The 17,407-nt window shown below is 33.4% G+C and overlaps 1 protein-coding gene across 1 annotated transcript; it reads left to right on the top strand.

Annotated features, from left to right (window-relative positions):
- The first annotated feature begins 14,968 nt into the window (after nt 1-14,968).
- LOC131034189 ((S)-canadine synthase CYP719A21-like) lies at nt 14,969-16,522 on the top strand. The gene has a single exon (XM_057965579.2). It carries the CDS (start codon nt 14,969-14,971, stop codon nt 16,520-16,522), a length of 1,554 nt encoding a protein of 517 aa, XP_057821562.1.
- The last annotated feature ends 885 nt before the right edge of the window (nt 16,523-17,407 follow it).

Genomic DNA, 17,407 nt, shown 5'->3' with positions numbered 1-17,407 from the left:
ACAGATATCCTAACTAACATACAACATACGAATTGTTTCAACTTTACTTGCTTGTCTATGTCCTGCATCTGTTATGATATTTGTGTGTTTGAGTTTCTATATAGGTCTATAGGTCTATACCCATATAGTATATGAAATATCTTCTAATAGGAAAGATAATTATGCGTACTTGTTTGTAGAATAAAGTGTAAATTTATTATTGATTGTTATGTGGTGAAGAATATGATATTTAAGCATGGTAAAAAATTGTTATGGTTTTACGACTTAATTTTTCAAAGTATAATAGAGTGTTAGTTATAGCAATATTTTATATAAGAAATCTAGATTTTTTGTTAAATTTCTTGTATTTCTTGTATTTCAGATTGTCATAATTTCCTCTTTGGTGTATTGATAACCATAATTTAGTTGTCTAGGTCTAGTGATAAGCCTTTTGGGTGGGGTAAGGATTTCTCCTTGGTTGATTTATATGGTAGCTTTTTCACTTAAATTTGGAAGCCTTCCTAGTATAACTTTCATCTTAGTGACAATTGACTTAATGCAACAATTCTCATTTAATCACAGTTTCTCCTATTTTTACATCAACTAACCTATTTTCAAATAATATTCAATGAGCTAGATTGGATACCCATAATTTACTTTGATTAGCCATACTTAGTTGTGTATTATTGGGGCAATAGTTCACCAAATATTACTTTGCACATAATATCCATCATACAATATAAATGTGTCTAATAATAGTCTATCTAGAAATTATACAGTAAGAAGGAATAAAAACTTTAAGTTATTGTATAAAAATTTAAGATAGATTACTTGAGGAAGCATCCCTAAGCGAAGATATACATTATTCAAGTGGTCTTTTACAATGATGGAGGTTTAAGATCACTCAAAGAATAAATTATGTAGAAAAATATAATTACTTGAATTATTAATTTCTCTACTTTGACAATAATGAACCTAGAAAATAATAGTTTAATAGAAGAGATGTCATGTCATATACGAATGCTAAAAAAAATAAAAAATTCACCTCCTATTAATAGGGAAACTTGCAACCAAATCCTAATTATTAGTCTAGCTTACAAATTTCAACTTCGATATAATGTGTTTGGCAAGAATATACCATTTTAGTTAGGTTAGTTGACCAAGTTGATATTTTTTAAGGGTAAAAAAGTATGAAGAAATGATGCAGGAGCATCTCGGTCAAAGGCACAATCCTCATCGTTTGTACATATATTTATTCCTATTGGTGGTGTTCTGTTTCAGTTTGGTCTAGTTCAGTTTGGAATAGTGGTCGAGTGTGTGTTTTATGTTTGTAATGGTTTTGGGAGACATAGTTTCATCAGTCAGACTGCAAGACATTGGACTTGGTCTTCCAGCCAGTGTTCTTCTTCTTGCTAGATCAAAGTGACCCAAAAGAACTCTTATCGATATCAAGGAGTGCTGTCGACGAACTCAGCTCCCTATGATCGAGAAGACACCATGGAGCTCTCACCAATGCAGCCATGTCACTCTGATCTCTCTTCATGGTAAAATCGAGGACACTTTAAAAGTATCTACTCGATGGCTTGTTTTCACCCTGATGTTCTTCATCAGTGTGTCAATGGGACACATAGATATTCTCATCAAGATAGCATTTTCTCAGCAACATTTCGTTTGTTGTCAAATTAAAGATAGCTCACATGTCTCTCCTCGAGAGAAGATTTTCTTGACGATGAGTTGTTTGTCATTAATAGTGGTAGAATCAAGGAGACTTTATAAGTCTCTCATCGATACTTCCTTATAGCTTCGATATGTCCCTCATCGATGGTCCAATAGAATGTGGGAAGGCTTCTGCTGAAATGGTTTCGTCTTCCTGATATGTTTTGAACCATTTGTTTGTTGGGCTCCCATCGTGATGGTTGACAGTTAAACTGCTCGCCTTGACCTATAAAGCATAGAATTTGGTAGTTAGTGTTAATGCACTTAAATCAGCTTTTCTTCCTTGTTTTATGAGTTTATCATTGTCAAATTCTATTTTAATACCATAACTTGGATAAAACTGTTTTATGCTTAGTTGTTAAGATAATTAAGGAATATCTTTGTGTTTTCAGTTTTATTCCTATTTTTCCTCCTTTTTTATTTTAATGGAGGCTCTTTATATATTGTAACCCATTCATATAAATCAATCAATGAAACAATTTTATTCTCATTCTTCTCTTGAATTTTTTCTTTGTTATGAAAGTTTACTTCTTTCTTTCCTAGCTAGATCCTCTAGTGCAGATTTAGATTAAACTTTACATGGTATCAGAGCATGGGAGCTAGGAAGAGAAGCTAAATACAAATTATTTATAGGTAGATTTCTAAAGAAATGAAGCTGACATAAACCTATGTTTCTAGATGCATGCCAAGGTTATGCTCTTTCGAGCCTCGCCTTCATCTTCTGCTTTCTGACACATCATTTCAGTGGACCTATGATTCCTCTCCTTTGCCATATTTTGAGGGATTTGTTTTCTCTATTAGTGCTAGTGCTTCTTTTTTTTGTTTCTGGGTTTGATTAGTTCTTTAGACTAATACACTTGTATTTTCAACTAGCAGCTTCTTCTTTCACGGTGAGTAGTGTCAATGGGGTCACTCGTGCAGATTCATGTGCCACTTGCATTTTCTAATGTCAAATGTTTTACCTTTGTTCTCCATTTTATTATTGTTCGAGTAGTGTCGTTGGAGTCACTCATACAGATTGTTGTCTTCTATATCTTTGGCAGACAAATATTTTACTGAGTAGTTTCATCATGGGCACTTATACAGATTCTTGATCTTTATCATCATCTTGGCTTTTGAGGAGGTTCTTCATTTAGCACTATGGAAAACAATTGTCTATATTTTTTTTATATCTCAAAGGGCATTCTTATGCACTTCATATAGCTGCATCTCTTGTAATTTTGAGGGGGATTTTTGTTCCCACTAGGTTTTCCCTCTTTCCTCTTTCCTTTCCTTAGACTTTTGTCTCCTTAGTTAGACTTAAGCAGGGGTGTTAGTGCACATAAACAATTTTTCTTCCATGTTTTTGTTAGTAGCAATCAAGAAGAAAGACTGAGAGAAGGGGGGGGGTGAATCAGTCTTCATTGGATCACAACAAATTGAACTTCAAAACATAAACTTACAAACTACAGTAATTACAGATAAGCAAATTAACAGCACAACACACAACACCAAGATTTTTGACATGGAAAACCTCGTGAAGGGAAAAATCATGGTAGAAACCTACCCACAATAAGATGATATTCTCTAGTAGTATGTGAAAATATTACAATGGGGAATGCACATGCATTCAAGAACACTACCTAGAGTTCACTGCTCAAAAAATATATGCACGAAAGGCTACAACCCTCAAGGAAGTCTCACTAACTTACAATATGATTTAGACTACAATCTTGAAGGAATGAACTGCAATGATAGCATCTAAAAATGCTCGATGATAGTTCTGGTTAAGTACAATTGTCTTCTCTACAACATCAATCTCACCTCAACACTTCACTAAATGATAAATCTATTTTTTGCACAATTACCTCTCTCTTGATAATGCAAACATAATACTAACACCTAAATTACATAAGCATCTCACCTATATATATAAATCATCAACCTTGATAACAAGGTCAACTAAACCCTCAACCCTCAACTCACAATTACAAAAATTACATTGCACGATACAAAGATCGACCACCAGACCAATATTATGATTTACATTACATAGCATGGACCTAATTCAAATTTTTAAATGATTACATCCACCGGAAATCCCACCAAGATCAATTGCGACATGTTACACCACCAGAAATACGACATAACACGAAAATCACCACCAGTACATAGAAATCACAAAAAACTCACACAACAATCAATGCGGATTGCCAAAATAAATAGGGAATGACTAGGAAACACCAACAAGAATGTTAGAATCATCCAAAACAATTGCACAAATGCTTCTTTTCGAATCTTCATTGGTCAACATCTCAAAGCTCAAGAACACAACCAATTGACAACTATCACGAGGAAAGATAATTTGCGGAGCACCAAATCATGAACCATATGAAATGGAGATACAAAAGATCATCCCAAAAAATAATCCAAAGTCTTAACACAAGATATAATCACACCGAAATATACCAGAGGAAATACCGGATTCTGCAGAATAGTGATTAGCAAAACCAAACTACAAAAACGGATCAAAAACTCTTCCCAAACTCAACAAAATAGATAAGAGAAAAATATTTACATCAATTACAACAACATATCCTAGAAACAACAATGATCAACAAAATCCAGTAATCTCACCAATAATCCAACAGTTTTATGGGATCATTATTTTGGAATTCTGTTTAAATCCCATGACTTGGATAAAACTATTTTATGCCTAGTTGTTAAGCTAACTATGGAATATCTCTTTTTTTTAATTTTTATTCCTTTTCTTCCTCCTTTTTTTTCATGGGGGCTCTTTATATATTGTAACTTATTCATGTAAATCAATCTATGAAACAGTTTTGTTCTCATTCTTCTCTCAAATTTTCTCTTTGTTAGATCCTCCTATGCAAATTCAGATAAACTTTTATAGTTAGAATGGGTCGATTGGGGGTTAATCATGGTGATGCGGTTACAAATTGTGGAGAATAGATGAATAGTTTTGGATTTTGAAAAGTTCATTGTAGAGGTTGCTATTGGAGGGAAGTGAATACCAACTTATTTGAAGTGTAAACTAGAACTCAAAATAGCTGATTGTTTAATTGAATTTGGAAAAAAATTTATGTTCCATAACTAATATTGTTAATAAAGATGCTTCATATAATTTTACTATGAATTTGATTCTTGTTGTGTGAATATGTTCATGCATGGGCTTATCCCTACTATCAACTAATACAAGTGGTATCACAGTACGTTAGAAGTGGAAGAGTCAAAGGAATTACAAAGTTTTGAGAGAGACTTTGTTGTGGGTAGAGGAAAAGACAAAAGACCCGCAACTATAGATAACTTGAGACAACAATTTGGATTACATGAACCGATGAAATAATGTCTCCCAATGCCTAATTATAGTTCTGGTCAAGCACACATATACTTAAACTCTACTTTTCACACTTCTACACACTCTTTCACACTTCTTTGCTTTTCTCCTCTACCAGTGAAAAATCAAAATAATCTTCGCACACATAGATTCATCTCAAAAATGAATAATACATGTATTTATATAGATAATCAACCTATATTTCAAGGTTGGCTAAACCCTCAACACAAACTACAAAGTAATAAACTCATATGCTACAATAATACATGTGAAGGAAAACAATGTTGGTGAAGACATGGTTAGGATCCAAATCAATATTGCAAACACATAACACCTCCAATAGTTATGTCTTGAACATCCGCAACATGATACAATCAGCACAAATATCACATAACATGAAGAATGCCACCGGATCAAGAAAATTATCAATAACACGCACAACGATCAATGCAGACCATCAACATAGATAGGACCCAATATAAAAAAATCTACAAGTAATGTGAATCATACTGAAAATAATCACAACATTATAACTTACTAGAATCATCATCATCAATCTACCGAACCTAAAGCCCATACACTGAATTGACTATCAAATTGAAAGATTCACTTGTGGACTTCCAAATCATGAACTATTTGCATTTAGGACACATATGAATGTCCCAAACACTGCCAAATTTGCAAACCAAGATATAGCAATTCTAGAGCAATACAAAGCACAATCCAGAATATCAAATAACATGAACAACTGAATAACAACCATAATACCAGATCACATAATTCGATCAAAACATCATACATACCATTGAAACTTTTGCGGAATCAACTAGAGATAAGTATCTCTAAACCCATTAAACTACAACAACTCAACTCCAACACATTGGCCAAACCAACTCATTTAAGCTGAGTACAACATTGGAACACACAATAGAATATGTTGACATCAATGACAACACATCATTGCAGCAAACTTCCCAGCAGACTAGGTGCTTGAGTGTAACCAAGGACTTCAATATAAATTTTCATAGGCGTGATGTTACTGTCACTAATATGAGCAAGACCACACAACAAGTCAATGCCAACTTTATCACTTTGAACCATTATTTTTAATCCTTCAATCAATGGGATAACCTTGCTTTTTGAGTATTGTTGACTCATCCATTGTCAAAGATTTTTAAATTCATTGTCAATCTTCTCCAATTGGTCAACAAAACCCTAGTTAGTGATTCATTGTCATCATGAGAATTATGTAAAGAGTGGGTATAAATAACATCAATTGTTGGAATAGAAGAACCACCCACATTCTCATGAAACAAGTTATCCAAATTAGGTTCCATATCCTTAGTAAATAAACATTGGGAATCCCTAATTCTACAACTTCTTCTCATGAGAATATTATAAGTATGACTAATGGTAGTAAAACTCATACACAATGGAGGGAAATTTTAATTTGAATTTGAAAATTATGCTTAAGCAATACAAAATTATGTAAAAATGATTGATTAACCAATTAATTAAGCAATTTGATTTGTGAATTTGAAGGATAAGTCTATCTAGATCATAGCGTAGCATTCATAGAGATTAGATCTGAAAATTGATTTGGAAAATTATGCAATCCACATGATAAATTTTAGAATTATAAATTATGGCTTTTTATAAATTCAACAACTAAATTTATTTAATTCAATTTGAAATTACATCTAGGAGGGAAAAATTGAATTTGAAATAACATGAACATTAATAGTTGAAATAAGTAATCCAAACTAGACAACCCACAAGCTCAATTTTAGAATAAAAAATTAGGTTTTTTGTGAAATTAACCTCTAAATTTTTGAAATTCAACAAAAAATTAAGCTTGTAAATGTAAATTTGAATTTGAAATAAATAAACACTCAAATTAGAGAACATAAATCATAAAATCTAAGTGTAATACATCGGGTTCACCAAAATGTAATGGTGTTCAAATATTAGGGTTTCCACCATTAGACGTATGAAAATCGCTAATATTTATACAAAGGGACCATTAGATTAAAAGAGGGGTAAACCCGATAGATCTATCCACAAATAAACAAGGATATGGATTAGAATTCTATTGGATTTATTGGGTTTGACTCGATTAGCCTCTTTTAAGTTGAATTATGAAAATGTTGAAATTGGGGTAAATATACTAGAAATGAAGTAAAAACACAAGAACAGTGAGATACAATCGTCGGATCAAGCCAGAAACATGAATCTAAGGAATGCAAGTGTATTTAGATCTCTTCCTAGAAGGAGCTCTTGAAATATTGGGATTTGTAATCCCATCACACCGGTCCTCTATACTTTGATTATCCAAAAGGGGAATTTGTTCATCATTATAAATAAAGCCAATTTTAAAGATCACAACTCCGTACCTACTCCTGTGCACACTGGAGAAGGGAAATAGGTTGGGATTAGGGGTTTTCCTTAGGTCAAGCCCTCATTTTGAAATCAACCATGAAATGGAAATGAAATGAAATTGAATTGCAGCAATGGAAATGTTCTTCTTTTGAGGGAGATGTTGAATAATGACTGAACTACTAATGATATAACTTTTAGTGGAGTTTTTTTTGTCTCCACCAGGAATTAGGGTTTCATGAAGTCCTCATTAACATAGAACATAAATGCCAACTCCAATGCTTGAAAGAAGATTGATTTCTTTCTCACTTGAATGGTTGATTGAATATGATTGCCAGATTCGAATTGTATATCAAAATGAGAGGGGTAAACCTCCTTTTATACCTTCCCATTGAAAAAACTTAATTTTTTAACTTGAGTAGGCACGTAATCTAGGTCCCAACAAAAATGATGTGAGAATTAAGGGGCCCAAAATGGGTCCTAATTGGGAGGACGAGGCCACTAGGCACTATAGTCCCTGAGGACCAAGACACCAATGCCTTAGTCTTGACCAACCAGGAACCAAGAAAGAAGGGGGAAGCAGAGTGCAAGATAAAAATAATGAACAATTTGCATGGTGTGTGCAAAATTAGGGATCCAATTAGGCATCATGACATGAATGCCAAGGTGATGGCCCAAATGAGTACAAAATTTTAAGGGACTACAATTTAAGATGCTACACTATTTTTCACTAAGAAATCATATAATATTCATAATATCTTATCAAGAATTTATCACATAATATCTTGGTGTATGTATGTCTACAAGATAGTTAGAACCTTGGGAATGGAATTATATCTTATAGAGTAATATTAAGATTATTGTAGTCATTATAAGAGAAGTTAAGCTTTTATTTTTTTGGTATCAATGGTTAGCAACTTTTTTTATTATCATTCAAAAATTACTAATTGACATTGTTCTATTTACTAGAGATGTTTATCACCATAGTGGAGTTTATAGCATAATCAGTATGGCTTAATAAACTCAATAATTTCACTTTATTTTATGCAATAGTTCACGTGGATATAATCTATTAATTAAGTGCTTGATATTAGTAACTAATTCTACATTTATTGGTATTGTCTCACTTATGTATCCCATGTATGTCATAATATTAAATTAAAACTCAAAATCAATAATACTTGAATGATTATTCTTAATGAATCTACATATTCTTAATATTTGTAAAAATATTTAAATCGATATTCTTATTAGATTGACATAACAAACTGTCAAACTAAGATAATGGGTTTGCATATATACAGTGTGATCGCTATTTAGACTTAGTTAAGTCACACAAATTATATTGATTATGCTCCATTGTTATCCACTAATAATATCAACATAGAGACCTTAATAGGAAAGATCATCATGGATAATTTTAAGGTGATCTAAGATTAAGAAAATCATACAAAGACTCTTAGACTAGGTCTAATGGTGGTGAATATTGAAGAGGCTTGAGTGAGAAAATAAAGAAGCCATATAGAAATTAATATATATGTTTTAGAAAGAGTAAATTAATTATACTATTGTTAGCACTAACTAATATATTATGTCATGCAGGTCTACCATCAGAAACTTAGGTTATTTGCTATAGTGCAATATTGATCGTGCAAATCTCATCTTTATCCCAACTGCCAAACATAAATATAAAAGCTAACACAATGAATATAATTTATCTATGTATTTTATTATACATTGATGGAATGATCCTATATTTATCAAAGCTGATCTTTTAGTTTCTCCTCTAATCTATGTTTCTTTAGATGGTATCAGAGCCAAAGGGAAAGATTGGTCTGCAACAAGCTACATGTTGAGTCCTATAGTTTGATTGTAAGTTGTATGCTATTAGTTATGAAAAATATTGGAGAGAAAGAAGAATGTGAGGAAGTTTTGTATTGATCCAATAAGTGTCCAAAGGTGTGGATGGAAGAAGTGATGGTGTAAACTCAATAGTAGCTTCCAAGGATTGATTATTATTATCATGAAGATGAGCATTGAGTTATTATTTAAGACAATTGGAGGTATCCCTCTCAAAGTATATTAGGAGGTTTCTCACTCAAAGTGTCATATTATTATCAAGTAATTGTAGAATATTTTATATCGTATTCATCTTGTGCAAGTTATTTCATTACAAGTGGTATCAAAACATGATCTTGGCACCATGAAGGCAGGACTTTTTCATCTATTATAGAGGTCGTTCTGGAAATCATATATTTTCCAAATTTGAGTGAGTTATTTTTTAATTTTTTTAAATGAGTTTTTGAAGACTATATTGAAGAACTTTGAGTACAAGCTGAAGAGAAATTAGAGCATAATTGACTAAGTGATTGCATAATTAGGGTTTTTGTCCTAAATTTTGTGATGCATAGATTCTATAGTAAAAGAAGAAGAATAAGAAAGAAAAAGTAGAAGAAGTAGAAGAATGAGTAAAATATATAAGTAGAAGAAAAGGAGAAAGAGAAAGAGTAGGAGAAGAAGCAAGAGAAAGAGAAAGAAAATGAGAAAGCAAAAGAGAAAGAGTAAGAACAAGAGAAAGAGAAAGAGAAAGATCAAGAGAAAGAGAAAGAGAAATAAGAACCAAGAATAAACATAAGAGCAAAAAATTGAAAATACATATTGCACACACACACACACACACACACACATAGTTACTTATTAAATTCGAAATCCGAAAATAATTTTAAAAATAAATATTCAGTAAACCTCATATCAATTAAAAAATACATACATATGAGCCCCAAAATATATAATTGAACTATCAAAATAACCCACCGAACTAACATTCATTGATTACTATGAAAACTACCCACACCAAACTCTGTGTTTCCAACCATGGCAACAACATGGTTTTAGTCCATGCTAGGGAGGGGTTTACCCCCCCATCCCACAGTGTGGAGGAAGGGACGCCACATTGTGGACACCCCCCTCCCCATGGTTGTGGTGAGGGGACACCATAGTAGTGGTGCCCTCTCCCCACCATGGTAGGTTGAGAGGCACCATGGCTATGGTTCCCTCTCCTCACGTCATGGGGTTTGGGCTCCATGCCCCCCCTCCCCCTCCCACACAATTTCATTTTTTTTTTTAATAATTTTTTTCATTTTAATTTTTAAATATTCCCTTCTCTCGGATTTCAAACAAATGATTTTTTTTTTTAATAAATGTTTTTTCAAAACCAAATTTCAAAATGTAATTTACAACATTAACAGAAAACCGTACCCTACCCAGAAACAGGGTATGATAATTGCCAACAAATAGAACGTTAATACATTGAAAATAATTATTAAATAGTTTGAATCAAAGATTCAATTGTCAAAAGTTTAAAGATATTTCACAATCCAAATTTTTCTTCCCAAACACAAAAATTGAGAAATTTCAAAACCCTATGAACCAATTTTGCCCAAAAGAAAGGAATCAACTTTTTCCAATTCACTAAATTCAGATTGAAAATAGAAAAAGAAACAAACAAAAATTCACACAGTGTCAAACAATTTTAAAATAGAAGAACAAGCAGAATAATCAGGGAGCCAACCTGCAAAAGCTTTCCTTAAGGAAACTTGAGGAAGAGCCATCCCAATCCTCCCAAAATTGCCAAAGTTTTCACCCAAAACCCCAATCACTAGCAAAGAGGATGAATTTTCCCAGAAAAAGAAAAGAATCCCTCTTTTTGAAAAATTTCCAAATTATAAAGCAATTCACCTAAAAATCTATTTTAGGGCACAAATTCATTTTTTATGAATAATAGAAAATCTAATTTTATTTAAAACATTTACATGACATATTTAAACAAATTCTATTATTGTTTTGTGTGTGTGTATGTATATATATACATATGTATATATATACATATATATATATATACATATATATATATATATATGTATGTATATGTATGTATGTATATGTATATATGTATGTATATGTATGTATGTATATGCATGTATGTGTATGTATATATGTGTATATATATATATATGTATGTGTATATATATATATATATGTATGTATATATATATATGTATATATATATATGTATGTATATATACATAGGGTATGTATATATACATCCGCATATAAATATTTGTATATATATATATATATATATATATATGCCCTTTTGATGAGGATGCTTGCTTCCATATTGGGAGTCATAGACACCCTATGAAGGAAAAGCCTGCTCCTAGATGGCCTCATGGGTATGAAACCAACAATGAATATTTTGAGTGTTCCTTTAGAGGAGTATTTCCCTGATTCCCTCTTCCCTAGCTCAACTATGAAGGGTAAAACCTCAGTTGATGAGTCATCCAAATGCTCCAAAAAGTTGAAAGAGAAGAAAAAAGGCCCGATTTTGTCTTATTTGACCATTGGGGACAAAAAGGCATCTAGTTTTGTCCATGTCAAAAATCCCTTAAAGAACTGAAATGTTAAAAATAAATTTGTTGTGATGGCAGGAGACAAGGTTGATACTCTTAATTTTGAGGGGGACCCACAAGGGATAGATTTCCACATCGAGATTTGTATTGATACTCTGAAAGGTATCCCTATGGGAAAGGACAAGGGCTCCTATACCATAAGATCAGAAGATATGTTGATGGTGGTCAAGGACGTGATAGTAAGATAGGTTAATCTTTTAATTGGATGGTGTTGCAAATCAATGTGAATAAGGCGATGGTTAATCCCCTTTATGATAAACTAGAATAGGGACAATTAAGTGTGAACAGGCCTATTCCTATGGCTAATGCAAATAAAATTCTCACCCTCATTCAAAATGTTGCTAAGGATTTTAAAATAATGATGCTAAATCATGAGGACAAGACAAGGTCTCTTGAACTTACCATTGATAAAATCCATGGTAGGCTTATTGCATAAACATAACTCTGGATTTCAAAGATGAGGATCTTTCAAAAATGGCTCTAGTATATCATCCACACCTTATTGCATTATATCTTAGAAATACCAAAACTGCATACCTCATATACACATACCAACTATGCATACATATATAACATCCTAGCATCCGCATATACCATCCAGACCAAACCATATCACTTGGTTGACATCATTGACAACAATGACAATATTCACACAAGTCTAACAATCTCCCCCTTTCTCATTGGTGGCAAAACATACCGTCTTGCAACTCCCCCTAGCTCATATACCTCCTTACTTCAAAATCTTTCTCCGATTGCCACAATCCTTTCCACCCCCTTTGACATCAAGAACAAGGAATGCTTTTGATGAAAAAAAAAGGAAGGAATGAAAGAAAATGATTGCTTTCATATGCAAAAATCATTGGATATTGCTGCTGCTAAGACATGTTGTTGTCATTGATGTCAAAATATTCCTATGCTTTGGTGTTCTAGTGATTGCAGAGTGTTGATCTGGATTATTCATCTGTTTGGTATGCTGAATTAACTAGAGATACATTAGTCAGTGTTGGTTTCATGATGCTATGTGACAATTTGATTGATTTATGGATTCCAATATGAAGATTGGTTTTTAAGTGTTCAATGTTGCAGTGTTTTGGTATTTGATCTATTATGCTCGAGAATGATTATATCTTAAGTTGTGGGTTTGGGAGAGTGTTTCAGATGTTCATGTGTATCTTGAATTCAGATGATTCATGATTTGGTGTTCCACAAGTTATCCTTCTAGTCCCAGTTGTTGTTGTTGAGTGTTCTTGAGTATCAACATGTTGATCGACGAAGATTTGATTAAGTGGTGTTGGTGTAGCTATTGCAGATGGTTCATATGTGCTTGTTGGTGTTTCCTAATCGTATCTTATTTGTTTTGTTGGTCCACATTTATCATTGTGCGCATCTGTGAGGATCTTATGGGTCTGGTGATGTTCTTCGTATTATACAATATTTTCAGTTTTGTAACCTAATGCAAATGATCTTGCTGAGATTTTTGGTCATGTTGTGTGTTTGTGGATTTTATTTGGGTCCATGCTATGTCATCTTGGCATTGTATTGGTCTTGTGGTTGATCTATGTATCATGTGATATAATTTTGTAATTCTAGGTCTTAAGGGTTGAACTGACCTTGTAGTCAAGGTAGATGATTTGTATAAATAGGTGTCATATTCATGCAATTGATGTATCGATGTTGTTTTTGCATTATTAGAGAGTGGTTTATTCGAAAACAATTGAATTCATCTTTCAGTGAGAAGTGTAGAGAAGAAAGAGTTGCAGGGAAAACAATTGTGCTTAACTAGAACTATCATCAGAAATTAAAAGAGAAGGCAAAGACCCTTAAAGATATTTCTAATGTCAATTCAAATTTCCCCTCTACTACTAGGAAAGATGATGAGAATAATGGTGTGGTTGTTCAACTGGGTGTGGATATTGGACCTATTCTTTGTCCCTTTACCAGAACTTGAAGCCGTGATAAAGGTAAGATTGAGCATGCCCAAGTATTTCATGGTGTTTTGAACATCAATAAAAATGTTATTAGGAAGAACTTTGAAGTTTAAAAGATGCTAAAAAATATTTAATAGGTTGTCGGGTTGGGGTACCCCTTGTAATGCCCGCCTAAATACCCTAGAGAAATAATGCTAACTAACTGCAAATAGAGATAAAAAAATTTTTTTAAAAGACATCATCTAATACAACACATATAACCATCTACTCATATGCATTAAACATCCATTTAATATAATATACACTTAATAACATGAACATTTAAGCATATCTACATGAGCTATAATACAAGCAAATATAAAAGCAAAACTAATCTATCTTCCGTAGGGAAAGACATATTGATTATTGTGCATGAATTATGTACACTTCTAGATATATATCCAAATCCACAATTGTAATATTTAATAAAAGACAAATATCTAGCCAGACTTTTTTCTAATTATTGCATTCTCTTTGCTTTGTTCAATATAAAAAAGATTAATTTTCTTTATTGATTCCTCAATCAATTGCAAGTGCCTCTAATACCTAATGCACAATCGAAACACTCGAGGATCAGGACGGTGACATAGACAACTACAATTGCGGTGACTTCTCGGCATGTCAGTTTTGCTATGTGTGCTTTAATGACCCTACAATCGATGTGACACCAATAGAATATTGATTATTGCGCATGAATTATGTACACTTTTAGATATATGTCCAAATCCACAACAGTAATATTTAATAAAAAACAAATATCTAACCAGATTTTTTATTTATTATTGTATTCTCTTTTCTTTATTCAATATAAACAAAATATATATATATATTTAATTGATTCCTCAATCAATTGCAAGTGCCTCTATTACCTAATGCACAGTCGAAACACTGGAGGATCAGGACGGTGACATAGACCTCCACAATTGCGGTGAGAAACTTCTGTTTGATAATGTGCTAATATTAGGTAGTAGAAATTACAGCTTACGAACCCTTTTCAGCTTTGGAAAAGATAATCAACCCTGAACTTATCGCAGAGCCGACATGTCATCGTATTTATATGTACAATATATGTATGAGTTGCAACGACAATCCCAGCTCTCTAAGTAGTCCATTCATTTGAGATGGGGCAAACGCTGTCTGTTGTGAATTATCTTCCCACTGCGCAAGGGACTTTTATTTTACTTGTAGCGGCTTCACTCATTTCCACATTTGTTGCTCTAGCTTTTCTGTTCTCATCAACTAAAGAGAGGAAATGGCCTCCATCTCCACCAAGGCTGCCATTATTGGGCAACACTCATCAACTGAACAAGGGTGAAAATCTTCTTTCCAGCATGACAGACATGGCCAAAACATATGGTCCTTTCATGACAGTTTGGATGGGTTCATCGCCACTTATAGTACTCACCGGCCAAGCTTCAATCTGGGAGGCCTTGGTTAACCAGGCCGTCAATTTTTCTGGTCGGGCTCCGCTCCACTCTAGGCAATTTACTAGTGCCTCCTTTAGGACTATGATTACTTCTCCCTACAACGAACACTGGATTAAGCTCAGAAGAATTCTGCACAAGAATGTTCTCAGCCCCGCCCACGTTGCACTTCAGAGCTCTTCTCACCAGGCAGGTTTGGATAAACTCATCACCAAATTGGAAAAGGAGATGAGACAGAAGAATGGTGTGGTGAGGCCCTTCGATGCCTTGAAAATCATGGCAATGAATTTTATTGCCCACTTATGCTTTGGCTTGGACTTTCAAGACGACACTTTCTTGTCCAAGCTGGAAGAATTCATAGCTGAAGATATTAGTCTAAGTAAAAGAGGAGATATGTCTCTGGATTCATTTTCTCTTGCTCGTTTCTTTGTTCCATCATCAATCAGAAGAGAAAGGAAATGGAAGTCTTTGAGAGCTGATATTTTGTGTCTCCTGGTGCCCTTAATCCGATTTGCTCGCAGTTATAGCGAATACTTTAACCGAATTGCTCCCAGCAGTTTCTTGAACTGTTTACTGTCCATTGACGAAGGGGAGGAAGGTAAAGACAAGTCCAAGTTATCCGATGAAGAAATAGCTTTCAACTTGCACGAGCTCTTCCTTCTTGCAGTAGACAGCACATCAACGGCCATAGAATGCGCTCTTGCTTACCTGATAACCAATCCTCACGTCCAAGAGAAGGCACATCAAGAAATAAGCGAAGCGACGGGGAACGGAAAAGATGGTTATTTTAGTTTAGAGAATCTGAGGAAGCTGCCATACGTGCAAAGTGTGGTGAAGGAAACGCTGAGAAAAGAATCAATTGCACCACTCGGGATCATTCACCAGACGGAAAACGAGTGTAAGGTAATGGACATCACCATACCCGCAAAGTCACGAGTCCTTTTTAATCTACATAGCGTGAACAACGATCCAGAGGCGTTGAATGAACCGGAGAAGTTCAGGCCTGAGAGATTTTTGGGGAATAATGATTTGAGAATGGCATATCTTCCGTTTGGAGCAGGAAGGCGTGTGTGCGCAGGAATGGACGTGGCCAGTGTGTATGTTCCCATCACTCTTGCCAATTTGCTTAAATCATTCGAGTGGGGATGTGCTAAGGAAGGTAGTCTTCCCGATCTTGCTCGGGATATTCAAAATGTGCTCATGTCCATGAATTATCCATTGGAAGCTCGAATCACACCTCGTCCATCATAAACAGATATCCTAACTAACATACAACATACGAATTGTTTCAACTTTACTTGCTTGTCTATTTCCTCCATCTGTTATGATATTTGTGTGTTTGAGTTTCTATATAGGTCTATAGGTCTATACCCATATAGTATATGAAATATCTTCTAATAGGAAAGATAATTATGTGTACTTGTTTGTAGGATAATGTGTAAATTTATTATTGATTGTTATGTGGTGAAGAATATGATATTTAAGCATGTTAAAAACATGTTATTGTTTTATGACTTAATATTTCTAAGTATAATAGAGTGTTAGTTATAGCAATATTATATATAAGAAATCTAGCTTTTTTGTTAAATTTCTTGTATTTCTTGTATTTCAGATTGTCATAATTTCCTCTTTGGTGTATTGATAACCATAATTTAGTTGTTTAGGTCTAGTAATACGCCTTTTGGGTGGGGTAAGGTTTTGTCCTTGGTGGATTTATATGGTAGCTTTTTCACTTAAATTTGGAAACCTTCCTAGTATAACTTTCATCTTAGTGACAATTGACTTAATGCAACGATTAGCATTTCATCACAGTGTCTCCTATTATTACATCAACTAACATATTTTCAAATAATATTCAATAACATATTTTTTCGTTATTTCAAAAGACGAATTGGATGTCTCCAATTGACATATCTAACAATGAACTAGATTGGATACCCATAATTTACTTTGATTAACCATACTTAGTTGTGTATTATTGGGGTAACAGTTCCACCAAATATTACTTTCCACATAATATCCATTATACAATATAAATGTGTCTAATAATAGTCTATCTAGAAATTATACAGTAAGAAAGAAGAAGATCTTTTAAGTTATTGTAAAAAAATTTAAGATAGATTACTTGAGGAAGCA

This window comes from Cryptomeria japonica, chromosome 7, assembly GCF_030272615.1.
Source record: "Cryptomeria japonica chromosome 7, Sugi_1.0, whole genome shotgun sequence".
NCBI classification, from domain to species: Eukaryota; Viridiplantae; Streptophyta; class Pinopsida; order Cupressales; family Cupressaceae; genus Cryptomeria; species Cryptomeria japonica.
The sequence above is the reverse complement of the archived record's forward strand: the minus strand, read 5'-3'. Positions and strand labels throughout refer to the sequence as shown.

What these genes read in the sequence shown, in the direction of transcription:
- LOC131034189 (XM_057965579.2), top strand. Translation starts at nt 14,969, where the DNA reads ATGGGGCAAACGCTGTCTGTTGTGAATTATCTTCCCACTGCGCAAGGG.